Source organism: Heteronotia binoei, chromosome 11, assembly GCF_032191835.1.
Source record: "Heteronotia binoei isolate CCM8104 ecotype False Entrance Well chromosome 11, APGP_CSIRO_Hbin_v1, whole genome shotgun sequence".
NCBI classification, from domain to species: Eukaryota; Metazoa; Chordata; class Lepidosauria; order Squamata; family Gekkonidae; genus Heteronotia; species Heteronotia binoei.
In genome coordinates, this window is record NC_083233.1 from 71,199,369 (window position 1) to 71,215,715 (window position 16,347).

General features: G+C 46.4%; 1 protein-coding gene across 13 annotated transcripts in view; it reads left to right on the top strand.

Moving 5' to 3' along the window:
* Nucleotides 1-16,347, top strand: part of RIMBP2 (RIMS binding protein 2) — a 247,362-nt gene that overhangs the window by 228,923 nt on the left and 2,092 nt on the right. For 5 of the 13 annotated variants that reach the window (XM_060249246.1, XM_060249249.1, XM_060249253.1 and 2 more), the window contains 5 exons: nt 1,492-1,676; nt 3,646-3,814; nt 12,492-12,595; nt 13,601-13,672; nt 14,504-14,641. In XM_060249246.1, the coding sequence (XP_060105229.1) occupies nt 1,492-1,676; nt 3,646-3,814; nt 12,492-12,595; nt 13,601-13,672; nt 14,504-14,641 (668 nt within the window). Of the gene's footprint in view, nt 1-1,491; nt 1,677-3,645; nt 3,815-5,949; nt 6,016-12,491; nt 12,596-13,600; nt 13,673-14,503; nt 14,642-15,174; nt 15,385-16,347 lie in introns of those variants that run through there. The other 8 variants (XM_060249244.1, XM_060249247.1, XM_060249252.1 and 5 more) reach the window with 3 other exon arrangements.

The window sequence follows — 16,347 nt, forward strand, 5'->3', positions numbered from 1 at the left end:
GCATCACAACGTTTTCACGGCAGACTTTTTACAGAGTGGTTTGCCATGGCCTTCCCCAGTCATCTCCACTTCACCCCCAGCAAGCTGGGTACTCATTTTACCGACCTCAGAAGGATGGAAGACTGAGTCAACCATGGCTACCTGAATCCAGCTTCCACTGGGATCGAACTCATGTTGTGAGCAGAGCTTAGTACTGCAGCTTTACCACTCTTCATCATGGGGCTGTTTACCATAGTTTACCATAGCACTATGTATCAGTAGAGCTGCTTCAAGCTTTGCCACAGTTTCAAGGATATCATCAGCAGTGTGTTATTTAGCAGAAAAAGCAATTTGTGTGAATCAGGTAAATCTAAAATACTACCAAGAACCGGTGACAACGTGGCTTTTCAACCCACTTCTGAAAGAAGAAAGTTACGTGAAAGGATGGTTCTTGGTTTCCTCCCTGCACTTCAGGGCTATTTATACAGGTATTATGACATAGAGGGACGTGATGAACAGGTGTTGTGGGATGCGGTTGCCAGTCTTGTGAATGCTCCAGGTGTGCAGTGAGAATTTTGAAATGACTGAGATGTGGATTAAGCCAGCATCCTATCAGCCAAGAGGCTACGGCACTCTATAACTTTGTGCAGGGCTTTTTTGGTAGCAGGAACTTCTTTGCATATTAGGCCACACACCCCCAAAGTAGCCAATCCTCCAAGAGCTTACAGGACTCTCAGTACAGAGCCTACTGGAAGCTCCAGGAGGATGGGCTACATTGAAGAGGTGTGGCCTAATATGCAAAGGAGTTCCTGCTAAAAAAAAAAAAAAGCCCTGACTTTGTGGATTATTAGAACTGTAGCTATGAGGCAGTGAAACGGACTCCATGGATCAGCTAGTCCTGGTATAGGGCTTTGGGGTGTGTGCATGCTAATTCCTTCTATGTAGCAGAGCTACAGGAGGCCTAGTGGGCAAGCAGAGTGGTGGTCTCTGTCCGATTGCTGCGTAGCCAGAAGTCTGTAGGCTTACTCTTTCCCGAAGCCCCATAAACATATGCTTTAAGCACCCTGTGGGGTGGAGCCCACAGGCCTTAGATGTTGTGCCATGTGTACCTGTTCACAGCGGCTGCTGGTGTCCCAGTCCTGTGTGTTGTGTCGTTATAGTTGCCTGGCTCTTGTATGCACATGTATGGTATCGTAAGAAAGAAACTGGTGTCCCCCTGGAGCACTGCCAGTCTCTGTGAGCAGCAGAGCACAAGGTAGAAGGGGCAGGATACTGACCTTTGATCCACCTGGATAATGTAGCACAAAGTTTGAATCCAACCCCCTGGCCTTTGTGCTCACAGCAAGCAGTTTGCCTCACTAGGAGCAAGTGGGGTCTTTGATACAGGTCAAATTCCCCACCATGAAGTTGAGGGTACGTTTGGGGATGTGTTTCAAAAGTTCAAGCAGGTCGCAGTCATGCTGACTTCCATGTAACAGAGCCCTTTCCTGGTCTCTGGTGTTTCTATTGCAGATGGATACAGTAGCCGGGACCGTCTGTCTCCTGAAATTTACGAAGAATCAGAAACTGACCCCGGTGCAGAAGACGTTTCCACACGGATCTTTGTGGCCCTTTTTGACTACGACCCACTGACCATGTCTCCTAATCCTGACGCGGCAGAAGAGGAACTCCCATTTAAAGAAGGGCAGATTATCAAGGTAGGATGTCTACGTGGAACGGAACCGTGCTCCTGCAGGATTCGAACTTAGAAGTTTCTTGACCCTGTCATAGGGCCGTTAAGCACGAGACAGGTAAAGACCTCCTGCTGCTTTTGACTTGCTTGGAACAAACTGAACTCAAAAGACCTTGTAAATGGTTATGACGTAGTCTCTTTTCCCTTGCTTTCTCATTCTCCCTAGTCTCCGTGGCTCGCTAGTGACTGTGGCTACTGAAGTCCACATATGGAACAGTAGACTGGTGCAAAGAGAAACCTTTGCTTTTCCGTTTCTCCCCACCCCATCCCTAGAACACCATGAGGGCTTCTTGGGAAAGACGGCAGGGAAAGATATCTCTGTAGCCAATCCTCCTGGAGCTTACAGTAGGCCCTGTAAGAAGAGCCCTGTAAGCTCTTGGAAGATTGGCTACTTCAGGCGTGTGTGGCCTAATATGCAAAGAAGTTCTTGTGACAAAAAAAGCCCTGAGTTGCAGCAGCATTGTGTGTGTGTGTGTGGAATGTTAACACCCACTTTGGTACTGAAGGTAATCATGATGAGCTGTCCAAGCTCATTTCTCCTAGCACTGGAAACAAAATCTCAGCCAAAATTTTTAATCAGGATTGTCCGTTCCTCTGAGCAGCGAGAAGTTCAGGGAAAGCACAATATGGTTGGATTTTCCATTTGATGCAAGATCACTAGCTTACCAGGCAGTGCTGGATTAAACCCTATGGAGGCCCCTAGGCGGTTGAAATCTTGGGGGTCCCCTCACAAATTATCTCAGAGTCGGAGCACTGGCCCCACCGCCCACAGCCCCTGCTGCAGCCTACAGGCACCTTCTTAAAAGCCTCCTTGACAGCACTGCAGGGGAGAGGCAGAGAGAGGCAACCTTGGCGACAACGCCAGCAGCAGCCGCACCAGGCAAGTCAGGCAAAGAGCAGCTCAGTTGCTGGCTGTGTGTGCAGGCTGGGAGGGCTGCAAGCAAGGTGGGGACTGTGGGGGGGAAGCCGACCCAGGGCACCTAAACGTGTGAGGGCCCATAGGCCAGTGTCTACTCGGCCTAATTGTTAATCTGGCTCTGTTACCAGGGTATCTTTGTAGTATTTGTTTTACCAACAGATATACAAGCAGAGCCTGAGGAGAACAAATAAGCACTCCCTTATCAAACAACACAACCGCAAATCCTGCATGAGGTTCCCCCCAGGGTGGAGTGGAGTGGAGGGTGGAGTTAGGAAAAATAACAATTGGGAACAATGCACATGGATGTATTTTCCTGGGGAAACCTCACCATCTATGCTGAGCTTTACTACTTACTCAGCTGCATGCCTCAGTTGCCTGTCTGTAAAACTAACTAGAAAGGTGGTGCTTTTTTGTTAAAAAAAAAAAAAAAAGGTATAGGTAGTCTCCTGGGCAAGCACTAGTCGTTTCCGACTCTGGGGTGGCATTGCTTTCACAATGTTTTCACGGAAGACTTTTTACAAGGTGGTTTGCCATTGTCTTCCCTGGTCATCTACACTTTCCCCCCAGCAAACTGGGGACTCATTTTACCAACCTCGGATGGATGGAAGCCTGAGTCAACCTCGAGCCAGCTACCTGAACCCAGGGTCCGCCAGGATCGAACTCAGGTCGTGAGCAAAGCTTAGGACTGCAGCTTTAGCACTCTGCGCCACGGGGCTAACAGTTAATTCTTAGGTGTCTGTATTAGAACAGGAGGCTTCATATTTGTTAGGCAACTTGGGTGTTCTTTTGAACAGAAAGGTGAGATAATAAATATAAAGTACATTAAATTGTAGCATTAATAAGGAGTTCTCAGAGCATGCACCCCACTCACTCAGACAGCCCATTAACCATCCATGGCCTGTTGTATGTGCTGAAGGCCTTGGATGCTTCAAGCAATCTGCTTCCGCTCTTGGAAATTCTCACTGCAGAGTCCAACTCAGTCATCCCGTCTTCTTTTCCCTTTGAACAATGGCAGGTGTACGGCGATAAAGACGCCGATGGATTTTACCGAGGGGAAACCTGCGCGAGGCTGGGCCTGATTCCTTGCAACATGGTCTCTGAAATCCAAGCTGACGACGAAGAGATGATGGACCAGCTTCTGAAACAAGGGTTTCTCCCTCTCAATACTCCTGTAGAGAAACTAGGTAAGGGGACCCTCCGCCAGAAGCAGAGCAACTCACGTCTCTGCTGGCTCTCGTAATTAGATAATGGAGGGAGGGAATCTGAATTCATAAGTCTGTTTCCAAGCAGGATCAGTACTGGGTCTGTGGCCTGATTGCAGCTTAATTAAAACAACCACCAAGAAACTAAAAGCAAAATGTTGCTTCCTCCTCCTAAGATACTTAAACCTAATGATATTTTCTTTAACAAGTTATTCCTAGGGCTGTGTGTGTGTGTTTTTTTTTTAATTTTGAGCTACCTGAAAAATCTCAGATCCTAATACCAGTAGAGTATTCAGATCTGGTTTTTTAAAAAAAATCCTGGATTTTTTGGAGTCCAATACACCTGGGTAAAAAAAAAAATGCCAGTCTGACCCAGGGGTTGGCTTGGTTTCTCCTGCAGCCTGGTTTAAATTGAGCTGCAGGAGAAGGCAGCTCAGAACGGTGCCAGCAGAGAGCAATAAGCTCCCTGTGGGCACAGCGATCCCTTCTCTTGCCACCCGGTTGAAATTCCAGCAGGGCTGCTGTAATGTACTGAGTTGTGAGACGGGTTGAAGGCAACATGCTTTATTCGGTACATTACAAGAGAGAGAACACGCGGGCTGGGTCCTGCTTATATACATTCCCCGGAACTGCCCCCCAGTCTGACCAGTCCAATCCTGGTCAGTCAAACTTCCCGCCACAGATCTTGATGGGCGGGGCATCTAGCGAGCTACATCCGGGGACCCGTGAGGTCGCCTCTGTAGTGGTCGCCATGCGGTACATCAGCTTATGTTTCAAGACATAACAGCTGCCCTCTCCTGCCCCCTGGTTTAAACCAGACGGCAGGAGAAGGCAGCACAAAGCTGGACCCTTGGGAAGCAATCAGCTCCCCACAGGCACAGCGATCCCTGCTGGGCTTCTGCCGGGGTCAGCCCTGCTGCTAGGTAAACTAGGCGACTGCCTAGGGTGCCAGCCTTCTGGGGGCACCAAATCAGGCACCCCGCACGTGACTCTGTGATGCTATCAGTGCAGGGGGGATGCCAGAAGCTAGCCTTGCCTAGGATGCCACACAGTCTAGGGCCAGCCCTAGCTGCTGCCCCGTCACTCCCTGCAGGCGCAGCTCTGCACTGCTTTCTCCAGTGATTAGCTCCCTGCCAGCACAGCCGATCCCCGTTTAAACCTGGTGGCAGAGGAGAAGGAAGTGCAACAGGCAGGGGGCTCTCAACTCCCCACCGACCCAGCTGATCTTCAGCTGGCTTCCTTGCAGGCTGCAGAAGCCAGCCACAGCCAAAGCGGCAGGGAGCTCTCAGCTCTGTCTCCCCCCATCCCAGTTTATCCTTGGACTGACTTGCTCCTGCTTCTCTGCTGTTTTCAGATCTACTCAAAATTCCCGAATATATCCAGGATTTTCTCGTGTTCACCAGAGATTTGGAAGCCAAAATATACCTATAAAGTACCGATATTTTCCAGGTATATTTTCAGCTCAGGTAGATTCAAATGCACATTCCTAGTTATTACACAAGATCCCTTTTGCTTTACCTTAAGTACATGAATCACCATGATCTGCTAACAGCATATAAGGCATAGTGGTATATAGGGCTTTTTTTTTGCAACAGGAGCTCCTTCGCATATTAGGCCACACACCCCTGCTGTAGCCAATCTTCCTGAAGCTTACAGTAGGCCCTGGACTAAGAGCCCTGTAAGCTCTTGGAGGATTGGCTACATCAGGGGTGTGTGGCCTAATATGCAAAGGAGTTCCAGCTAAAAAAAAAAGCCCAGGTGGTATACAAGTTATTATTTTTCTTCTCCTTTTACTTCTTACCATGAAAAAGCTGATAGCAGATGGGATTAATGACTTAGGCTGCCAGCAAATGGTGAAGATAAACTGCTTAATTTTTTTTGAAAGCAAGTTAATGAACTAAGCCCTGCTCCACACCCCAGTCAAAGAATTCCAAGGATAGATGGTTCTTTAAAATAAATGCATTCCAGTGAGGTAGGGCCTGCGCTGCATTACCATTGGCTATCTTTAGCTTACTCAAGCGTTTGGGTTTTTTGCAAAGAAAAAGAGGAAAAACGACCATTTCGAACAGCTTCATCTCTTTCCCTCTTCTTTTGTTTGTATGCTTTCCTTCCTGAAGTCAACCGTGGCCGTTTCAAAAAGAGCACACGCCCTGTCCACTGCAGATCCAGAAAGTCCAAAAGAGGTCTGTGCTAAAGACAAAAACTGACCCAATTCCCGTGTTGATGTAGCAAAGCACTTTGAGCTGTCTCTCCGATACTCCTTTTACAGCCTCAATCAGATACTGGCAGCAGACGGCCCTGAGCAAATACCCTTTGGGCGTTGGGCATAGGCAGCTCCCCGTGCAATCACAGTTGGGGGAGGGACTGAAATATTGCCCCAAGAAAACAAATCCTGTTCCTGGAATAACTTAACTAAGCAGGCATCCACTTTCTTAACTTGCAAAAAAGCAGTGGTGTTTGAGCTGTTTTCTTGGGAACCAGGGGTTCCTCATAAGAGTGACAGCAGAAGATCACTTTGTCCACCCACCCTGGCCTTCCCTTAAAATGCAGAGTGCATAGGCTTGATCTTTTATCCATGCAGGGGTGGCCAAACTTGCTTAAATGCAAGAGCCACAAAGAATAAACGACAGATGTTTGTGTCACGACCGGGGGGGGGGGGGGAGGGTATTACCAAGTGCTGCCACCGCTCTGGGTTAAGGGTTCCCCTTGAGAAGGCCCAGAGTCCGCCCCCCCCCCAAGCCCTTCAGGCCTCCTGTAGCTTAGGCCAAATAATAGGCGTGAGGACCAGGCAGAGTGAGCAACAACAAAAAGGTTTATTGCAGTGCAATATAAATGAACAAGGTGCATGAAACAGCAAAAGGGTGAAAGGAAAATAAACAAATGCCCTAAAGCGTCTATCTTGCAGTCCCTAAACTACTAACCAGCACTCACCACTTCTCTTGGGTGAGGGATCTTTCCCCTGCTGCAAGCTCTCTAGACTACAACCCCCCTCCAGTTCCTGGGCTTGGCCCTTTTATCTTCTCCCAGGCCCCACCCCTCTCTGGGCCAGTTTCCCTCCAAAACTCTTGCCACTCAGAGGGATAGAAGGGATTCTTCCCAGTACTTCCCTGGATAGGCTTGCCAATCCCCAGGTCCCAGCGGGGGTTCTTCCGCTTTCCCAGGCTGCTTCCCGCCCCCAGTCAGCTGGCCGGCGGGGGAAGCCCCGCCCCCAAAGCCACCATGTGACTTACCCCCTCCAGAGGCTCCAGTCTCCGCTTAGAAAGGCTTCCTCTTGGGATGGTGTCTGTGTTACTTTGAAGAAGTTGGCTGCAACTCGTGAGTAGGCTTTTGCTTTTGACATGTACTGGCTGCAACTTGTGACTCACTTCAGAGTTGCCAGAAATTGGGGGGGGGGGCGGGGCAGGGGAGGAGAACGTCTGCTGAGCACTTCATTATTCCCTATGTGGAGATCGATTCTCATAGGGTATAATGGGGAATTGATCTGGAGGTTTCAGGGGCTCTGGGGGAGCTGTTTTTTTTGAGGTAGAGGCACTGAATTTTCAGTATAGTATCTAGTGCCTCTCCCCAAAGTACCCCCAAAACAATTGGACCAGGGGGTCCAATTCTATGAGCCCCAAAAGAAGGTGCCCCTATCCTTCATTATTTCCTATGGAAGGAAGACATTTAAAAAGATGTGATGGCCAGAACGCCCTTAGAATTCAATTATGCTTGTCACACCCTTGTTCCTGGCTCCGCCCCCAAAGTCCCCAGATATTTCTTGAATTGGACTTGGCAACCCTATCCCTGGAACCTGCAGGCCTCAATAGGCCCAGGATCATGACAGTTTGAGAGCCACGTTATTATTAAAACTCTCAATACTGGATTTGGTGGCACATCCAGCAGCTTCCCTCCCCTATGTGCTTGCTTTTCTCCCTTGGCTCCTGCACTCTTTATCCCCACTCTAGGTCCCTGGGTGACCTCTGTGTTAGAGGAGAGGAGCTTGCAAGCCTGCCTATTCTCTCCTCCTTACACGTGGTGGAAATAGTTGCTCAGCGTTCAAAGCTGACTGAGATCCCAATGCTACGCACTTACACAACTGTAAGCCTCAGCCTCCGGAAGCCACACGTCTATGAAAGAGCCGCATGCGGGTTCTGAGCTCCAGTTTGGCCACCCCCACCCTAGAGGGTGCACTAAGCTCCCCCACAGCATACTGCAATTCTGCGGCCCAGGCTCAGAGGGTCTTCCTCAGGGCAACTGACCTGATTTGAAAAACTGAGAGCATTCATTCTATGTATACAAGTCATGACAGAAATTGCAAATACTAGGTTTGAGCACTGATGTTCTACTATGACCAAGTGGCTCTTAAGGTCTCCCTCTGCTGTAGGTTTTAACTAGACACCGTCTCCATCACATAACCACAATGGCTAGGAACTTACTTTAAAGCATAAAAAACCGGACATCCTCAGGATGCTTAGATAAAACATTCCGGAATTGCAGAAAGTGAGGGCTGGAGTATGCACCGCTCGGAGTACTGCGGTGAGAAGTATCTGGGTCACATCTCTGTAGCTGACAAATATGCCCAACACGCCACAGAGGTCGCAAGTTATAGCAGCCGGAATCTACAGAGCCACGGTGATGCCAGAGGATACCAGTGGGGGTATTGCTTTAAAAAAATATATATATCTTTATTATAAACCCAAACAGTTTACAGAAAAACAAAGTTCCAAAATATGAAACAACATAAACTCACCAGTAATATTACACAAATTAAGGCAAAGCTAAATAATTAACAAAATGGATTCTTAAAAAAGCAGACCATTTTTCCATTGCAGATTTATGTTGAGGTATATTAGCACCTCATCAGTAATCTTATCTAGTGTAAACTAATCCCAGACTTTTGAGACACCAAGCCCATAGACTAGGGGATTGCTCATCTTTCCATTTACAAGCAATAGCTGCTTTAGCTGCAGTGAGTAAAGTAATTATAAGCTCTTTATCCTGTTTCAAAGCAAATCCAGATTCCCCAAGATTCAAAAGAATCAAACTCAGAGAGAGTGGGATCATGACCCCTGTAATTATGAAAATTTCCTTAACCACCTGTTTCCAGAAGGTGACAAGGGCCTATTGTTCTAAGCGACCGATCCCCATCCCATGTCACAATCTGCTTTTGAAAGTGAGTGGGGTTTCCAAAGTGGTTTGTCGTAGGGTATGGGATACCGATGTGCAGCTTTATCTCCAAGGCCAGTATCTGTCTGCAAAAAAAAGGTCAATGCGAGATTCTATGAGAAAAGGAGGCTTAATTCCACCCCCCCCTGCCTGTAAACCCAGTTCGAATCTACCCTCGACTTCTCCATACCCTTTGTACACCAGAGACTGGTGACTTCTCCAGCATCTGAGGAAGTGCTGCAACTGGAAATTCAAACCAGCTGAAATTAAGTTACCATGCAGCCAGGGCTCCCTGTAAGCTGTGGAGCCTTGTGAGCAACGATTCTACTTCGTGAGCTACTGGCATTAAAGTTGTGAGCCACTGCAGAAATTCGTTTGCTCTGGAGCAGTTTTCCTGAGCTAAGACAAAAATGCATGAAACTGTGAGCTAGCTTGCACTGACTCAGCTTAGAGGGAACACTGCATGCAGCTCAGGAAAAGGCATGACGTTTCAGGTTTGTCTTGAAGGCCGCTCCATGCACCCTCCTTAACTGAGGTGGGGTAAAGGGGGAGCATTTGCCTGCAGTCTGGGGATGAGAGGTGTGTAAGTATCCCAGTACATCACCGAAACACCATTAGGGGCAGGCAGGTGTGTGCGGGGGGGGGGGGAAGGTGTTTACTTAAGAAGCCTGTAGGAACCCTTGTGTCCCCTTTGGAACCAAGAGATGGTACAGCCATGGAGTGGGAAGAAGCTGTGCCCTGGACAGCAGGACCAAGCAGTGAGCTGCACCCCATAACAACTGTCCAAAGATGATTGAGGGGTACCTAAAAAACTTAGACCAATTCCTCACTAGGCTTGTTCCGGCATTGGAGCTCTTCCTCTCCACCCCCAATACTTCTGTTGGATTTCACCCAAGCTGCCCCGGAGCAGCCTCTTTCCTGTGGCACGCAGAAACTGGTTTTCAGAGGATCTTGCTTGCCGCAGGAAAGAGGCAGAGCAAATCGCAACCCTGGGGCAGCTTGTGCGAAATCAGATGGAAATGGGGTGGGGGGAGAGCTCCAACACTGGAACATGCCTAGTGGGGAATCGGTCTTGGCTGAGCACCCTTAGGCATCAGTTGGTAGGAAGAAAGGGCAATCCTGAGACCTGAAACTCAGGCCTTTGGTATCTTTAGGGAGCTGGGACAGAACCCCTTTGAGGGGTGCCACTGTTCTTGGCTGATGACCTCACAGCTAGGGAGAAAGGACCTGGCACACGTCTTTTGAACATTCGTACATACTTAGTAAGATGGAACCAAAGTGATATTCAGCTTGACAGTCCACGCCTTGAAGCCAGGGTGGCCTCACCTGGAAATCAGGAAGCGCAGAAGAGGCCTGATGCTTCTGCATCCCACTATGCATGCACAGCAATTAGCCACATTTTGCAACAGACTCCTATATATTTGATGTAAAATTAAATAAAACCTGGCCCTTTAATCATCTTGTCTAATGCTGTCAGCTCCTCTTATGTGTCTGCCTGCAACTGGAGATCTGCGTTATGTAACAAAAACAGAATGGCTATTTTAAAAAAAATATGTATACTTTGGGGTTGCTTTGATATCAACAGGAGCCAGAGTTCAACAGCTAGCTCAACAACTGAACCCCAATGAGATTTCAGTTGGTTTGAATTCAACTTCAGTCTCCTGAGAAGGGATGCTAGTTAAGAGGTGGTGTGGCTGCACATTCCTCTAAGAGAGAAAACACCAGTCCCCAAATTTGTCTTTGTCCTCCAGACGTTCCTAGACCACCAAAGCCAGTCTCTGCTGCGGAGCATCTTCCATCCGTCTCCATTATATTCTCTCTCAGCTTTGCTCCAAACATCCATCACAAGATGTTAATGAGCATGTTTCTGTTTGCCACATCACTAATGGCAAAGGTCATGCTTCTCCCTCCAGCTTGGAAGCCAAAAGCCATCAGAGAACTCACCTACATGTATTTAATGTTGACATCTAACCCATTTCTCACGGTGATTTTTCACAAGTAGCGTTTGCTCAAACTGCATTCACATTGTTATTTCACTAAGAAAATGTGTGTATGTTTCTGATTTTTTAAAAAGGCTGAGTAGCAGCCAAAAGGTTTTGAAAGAGCCTTTGCCTTTCTGGCAGAGAAAATGACAACCATTAATGAGTCGCATCCGGAAAAAAATAACTTAAAAACAATGAAAATTACTCATGGTACGTATATGCTTTTTTCTTGAGCTCTAGTTAGGTGGTAGCTTCTCCACCACCCTGCCATACATGCAAATCCCTTATTGATCTTGCAGGGTTCTGTGAAGATGCGTTTACCAGGGATCACTGGGATATGCTAGCATGGTCATCATAGCAGCCATGTTGTGCAGCCACTGAGGTCACATGTTAATGTCATATTCTGCAGAGATGTGTTCAGGTAGTTGTCCTGTTTCTATTTGCACAACCAACTGCCCAGCCTCCGAGACTGCACTCCATGAGACAGTGGGATACGGCTGGCCATAACTTCCTGTCCTGGGTTAGACTGTGAATAGTGTCTTATCCGCTTTAATGAATACATGGGTTCTTTTGCTCTCCTTGAAGTTTCAATGCAACAGCAAGAATGAGGGCAGGGAGTACTTCCATCCAATTGAACTGTGTCAGCTGGAAGCCAGTCTTCCTCAAGAAATCCTTGAAGTCCCCATCACATATTTTTAGACCTGGCTATACCTAATTTCTTCGAGTGTGGACCTAAAACTGAAAAAGCGTGACTGCAACAAGTATGCATTTGCTAACTTGTGCCATTGAAGTGTGCTTTCCGGGAAGCCAGCTAGGCCACCCTGACTCTTATCTGGGAGAACCGGGTTTGATTCCCCACTCCTCCACTTGCAGCTGCTAGAATGGCCTTGGGTTAGCCATAGCTATCGCATGAGTTGTCCTTGAAAGGGCAGCTGCTTTAAGAGCTCTCAGCCTCACCCACCTCACAGGGTGTCTGTTGTGGGGGGAGAAGATAAAAAGAGATCGTAAGCTGCTCTGAGTCTGATTCAGAGAGAAGGGCAGGGTATAAATCTGCAGTCCTCTTCTGATGAGCAAACTTGCGGCAAACCTGGGTTTGCTAATGTACGAATTAGCCCCAGCAGTGGAGGTGGGGTGGGAGGGATTTTTTTCATTAGGTCCCTTGTGTTAGCAGGGTGGTCTTCTTGTGCTGCACTCAGAGTAGAATGCTAAATTGTTTTCCTGTGTAATACTGAATGCTAGAGCTGTTCCAACTTGGTCTCCATTAAATTGCTGTCTTCAGAACAATCTTGAACAACAAAGTGACTAGAGAAAAAAGAAATCCATGTATCTAGCAGCCTGGTACTGTGAGCAAGCAAAAACTGTCCAAAAATTAGAAACTATGCCAATGAACGAACCTCTGCTTATTTTTAAAGAAATGTTACTGATGGATTGGTCTACCAGGCAGGCTCCTAGCAAACCCAGTTGGTTGAGAAACCTGCATCACTAGCTGTGTAAGAATAATTTTGATAGCTTTTCCCTTTTGGTTGGAACAGAAAGGAGCCGGAGCAGCCGCCGCCAACCTGCCGCATCGACAAGGAGAATGGTGGCTCTGTATGACTACGACCCAAGGGAGAGCTCTCCCAACGTTGACGTTGAGGTATTCACTGAAGCAGCATTGAAACCCTTCTCAGAAACCTACATTATTGTTCATTTAGGGGGATGGGGAGTGCACTTTCATGTCTTCTACAGGGGAAAAGCACAGCCCCAAACAATTGTACTTTCAATCTCGTGAGAGATGTCAGATCACCCCCCAAATCAAGGTGTGCTAGCAGGTCTGCTAGATACTCAAGCTTTGCCTAACATGCTTTCAGCACACCCATTTCATTTGAAAGTTTTTATTTATTCCTGCAGTAACAAATGCTGTGAGAGCAGGGACTTAAAGATGAGCTATGGGTACCAATAAAACATTTTGGAGGTCATCAATTCACAGGGTCAGCATTAAGTTGGAAGCCAACTGATGGCACTTACACACAATTTAAGCAAAACTACCCCTCCTGCAAGTCACATCTGCTTAGACCCTTTCACCAGGCTCTCATTGGACTCTTTATGTCTGTATTTCAGTAGCCCTTATCTTGTACCTTGGGAGAGCTGGTGATAACATGGCAAACACAACCAGTACAATTGCTGCAGCTTGGCTTTGCAAATGATGCTAACATATTCTTCAGGTAGTTCCCTGCTCAACAGAGAACAGCTTTGGAGTTCCTTGCTTCCCTATTTAGAGCATCTCCAGGGTCATCTAGTCCAAACTGTTGCACAATGGAGGAAACTCACAAATACTTACCCCCCCACACTTCCAGTGACCCGTTCCATACCCAGAAAATGGCAACCCCTCCTCCAGGATCCCTAGCCAAACTGGGCTGGGAAAAAAACCTGCTGCTTGTCTCCAAAGTGGCTAACAGCATTTCCCTGGGTGAGTAAGGGCCACAAGAACGAAGCACTGGTGCAGCCCTTCAGTCCCATGTGGGCGTACTAGCACTTCCATTGCAAATGCAGGGGCTAATGCGTATACTTGTTTGCCAGCCACCTGAAACAGCATGAAACACATCGACCCTTTGCAAGGAGCAAAACGAATGCGATGCTTTGTCTTGTATTCTTTCTACAGGCTGAGCTGACATTTTGTACAGGAGATATTATTACAGTCATTGGAGAAATCGATGAAGATGGTTTTTATTATGTAAGTGCTTTCCAACTGCAGCATGCCCAGTACTTGGTTAGCCAGCAAGTTTTCTTTTAGCTACAGGGGAGGAATGTTAGCCATGGCAAATGCTTAACTAGTTTTTTACAGGTAGCTATGTCCATCAAAATCGCAAACTGATGGCGTAGGCAAAGGAGTCTGTTTTGGCAGACTGCATGTGGAATAAAACACGTTTCTGACCTGCAGTTTCTGGAACTGAAACAAACTCCTCTCTTTGCTTGAAACAGTCTATTCAGATACCATGAGAGCTGGCTCTTAATTCAAGGCTTTAAGAGGGCACTGGGGGGAGGGAAGAGAAAGCATGAGGACAAACAATGGACACAAGAGGTTTGCTGTGACTTCTGAACACAGAGGGTTCGATACAATTTCACATTTTGCGTGCAAATCCTCTCCAGCGTAGCACCCTCCTCCACATTTTGACTTCTGCTATATTTGAAGAGCTGTAACAGTCTAGTAATAGCCATGCTACCTGACTTGTATTCAGCAAAAGCAGAAGACTGGCAACCACATACAATTCCCTTTGGGTCCATCAGAGCTAGCTCCCAGTATCCTGGGATAGGGGCATACACCCCCTTAGGTTCTCCTGCAGCTTGGTCAGAAGCCTGTGAAGTTGTAGACAGGTATTATTATGTGGCAAATATTAAGAGCAAAAAGTGAACAGGTAAGCAAGGCAGGCCATTTGCAACAACATCCCTCCCTTTCCTTTGACTCTTAGTTGTGTGAAAAAGTATCACCTCCACAGTGCTCTAAAATGTTTTAGATTACAACCAAGTCCCTTCTTTATTTCCCACTTTCTCCTTCATTGTGCAGGGTGAGCTTAATGGCCAGAAAGGTCTGGTTCCTTCAAACTTCCTTGAAGAAGTGCCTGATGATGTAGAAGTCTATTTATCTGATGCCCCGTCACGATATGCTCCTCAAGATACACCAATACGTACAAAAGCAAAAAGGGTAAGCAAGCATTAAAGAAAAACACACATTGTGCTATTTGTTTTTCCCTTCTTGTATACCATTTCAGACTGAGTTTTTTTTTTTATTTTAAAATTCCATCTTTTGTTTTCAGGAAATACTTGGGGAAAGTACCAGTTAAAAACAGAAATAGTGCATTCATCTGCCAGTGTGTATATAGTACCATGGACATTAAGAATGAACCATTAATTCTGTTTGGTTCATTACAATATAACTTTAGCTTCACAAGCATTTTCTATCTTGTACAAGTATTTACTTCCGCAGCATGTAGACTTAGGTTTAATGATAGCAGAACAGGGCTTGGAAGGGGGAAAAATATAGGACAGATGTTGCTGTGGGCATTGCCCATAGGTCATAAGCCCTTCCAAGGTTTCCTTACTGCCATTGTGTTCCCCACCCTTGAAGGACAAATTATTTCATATGTAGTGTCTCACTTGTCTTCTTTCATCACTGCAGTTTTTATATATTATATTTTATATATATTTTTATTTCTTTGCTCATCTGCTTGGGAACAGAAGAAGAGTGTTCATTTCACACCTTAAAAAAGGCAATGTAGCCTTCACGTAAGTGAGCAACTGAAGATACCAATAAAGATACCAACCCAAGCTAGCTGGCAATATCTAATGCAGCCATCCTGGCACTTAAATGTGCAGAAACTAAATGAGAAATATGTCTCCAAAACCACTCTTAGCCCTGGCTGGTTGCAGAGTTTCCTGGTATGCGTGTTCAAATCAACTTTTCTAGGGCATACGTAGTCAGAAAAATGACCAAAATTGACTGTTGTCTCATGGTTCTCTTTCTCCTTATATTCAGGGCTCATGTTGGTAAATAAGGTTTAACATTTGGAACATATTTCTTACTGAACTTAATGTTTGTTTGCATTTTAAAAAGTGTTCCTAGTGTCTAACTCCAAAGAGGAGCTGCATATTGCATTGTTAGCCAATCTGGGAGAAAAGTCCCAACTCAAGAGGGGGCAAAAAAAAAAAAAAGCACAAAATCCCAACCCTCAAACAGTAAGCATAACACTGTAAGCAGATAAAACATGGCACTTGCAAAAAGGGGTAGTTATTTCTGAAACCTCTAACCTCAAAATATCTGCTTCAACTGTTTGCCTTAAAACGTCTCTTCTGGTCAGGAGTAATGCGAGCCTGCCGCTGGCAATCCCAATGCAGTAATGCTCATTGCAATGCCATTTTCCACACCTGCATTTGCAAAGCACTCAGCCACTCTTTTGGTTTATCAATGCAATAACTGTCAATGTGAACCTTGCAGCTCGACCTGTGAATGAATGCATTAGAACTCACTCTATGGTATCTTCAGGTGTACGTTGGGGTGCTTCTACAGAGTGGTTTCTTTTGATTTGGTTTTCTTCATTAGATGAAGACCTTGATTTGCGACCAAAGTAAGCTTGTGACCCCTTTGCTTAATTTTATCTTCATCTATCGCATAGATTTTGTCACAGCTGCTGGAAAGAACTGTTAATGGGGCTAACAGTATTAAGCAGGAGCTGTAGTTGCTCGAGGTGCAGTCGTTTCTTCTCAAATGATTCTTCCACATATTTCTGCAGCACATCACCAAGCAACCCTATTTCACCTGGAATGTGTAATCACATTGCCACACAGAGCAGAAAGGGGGCTTCAAGCTTTCTTTGATTACAATTAAGGTTCATTTAGCTTTTTCTTTCAACC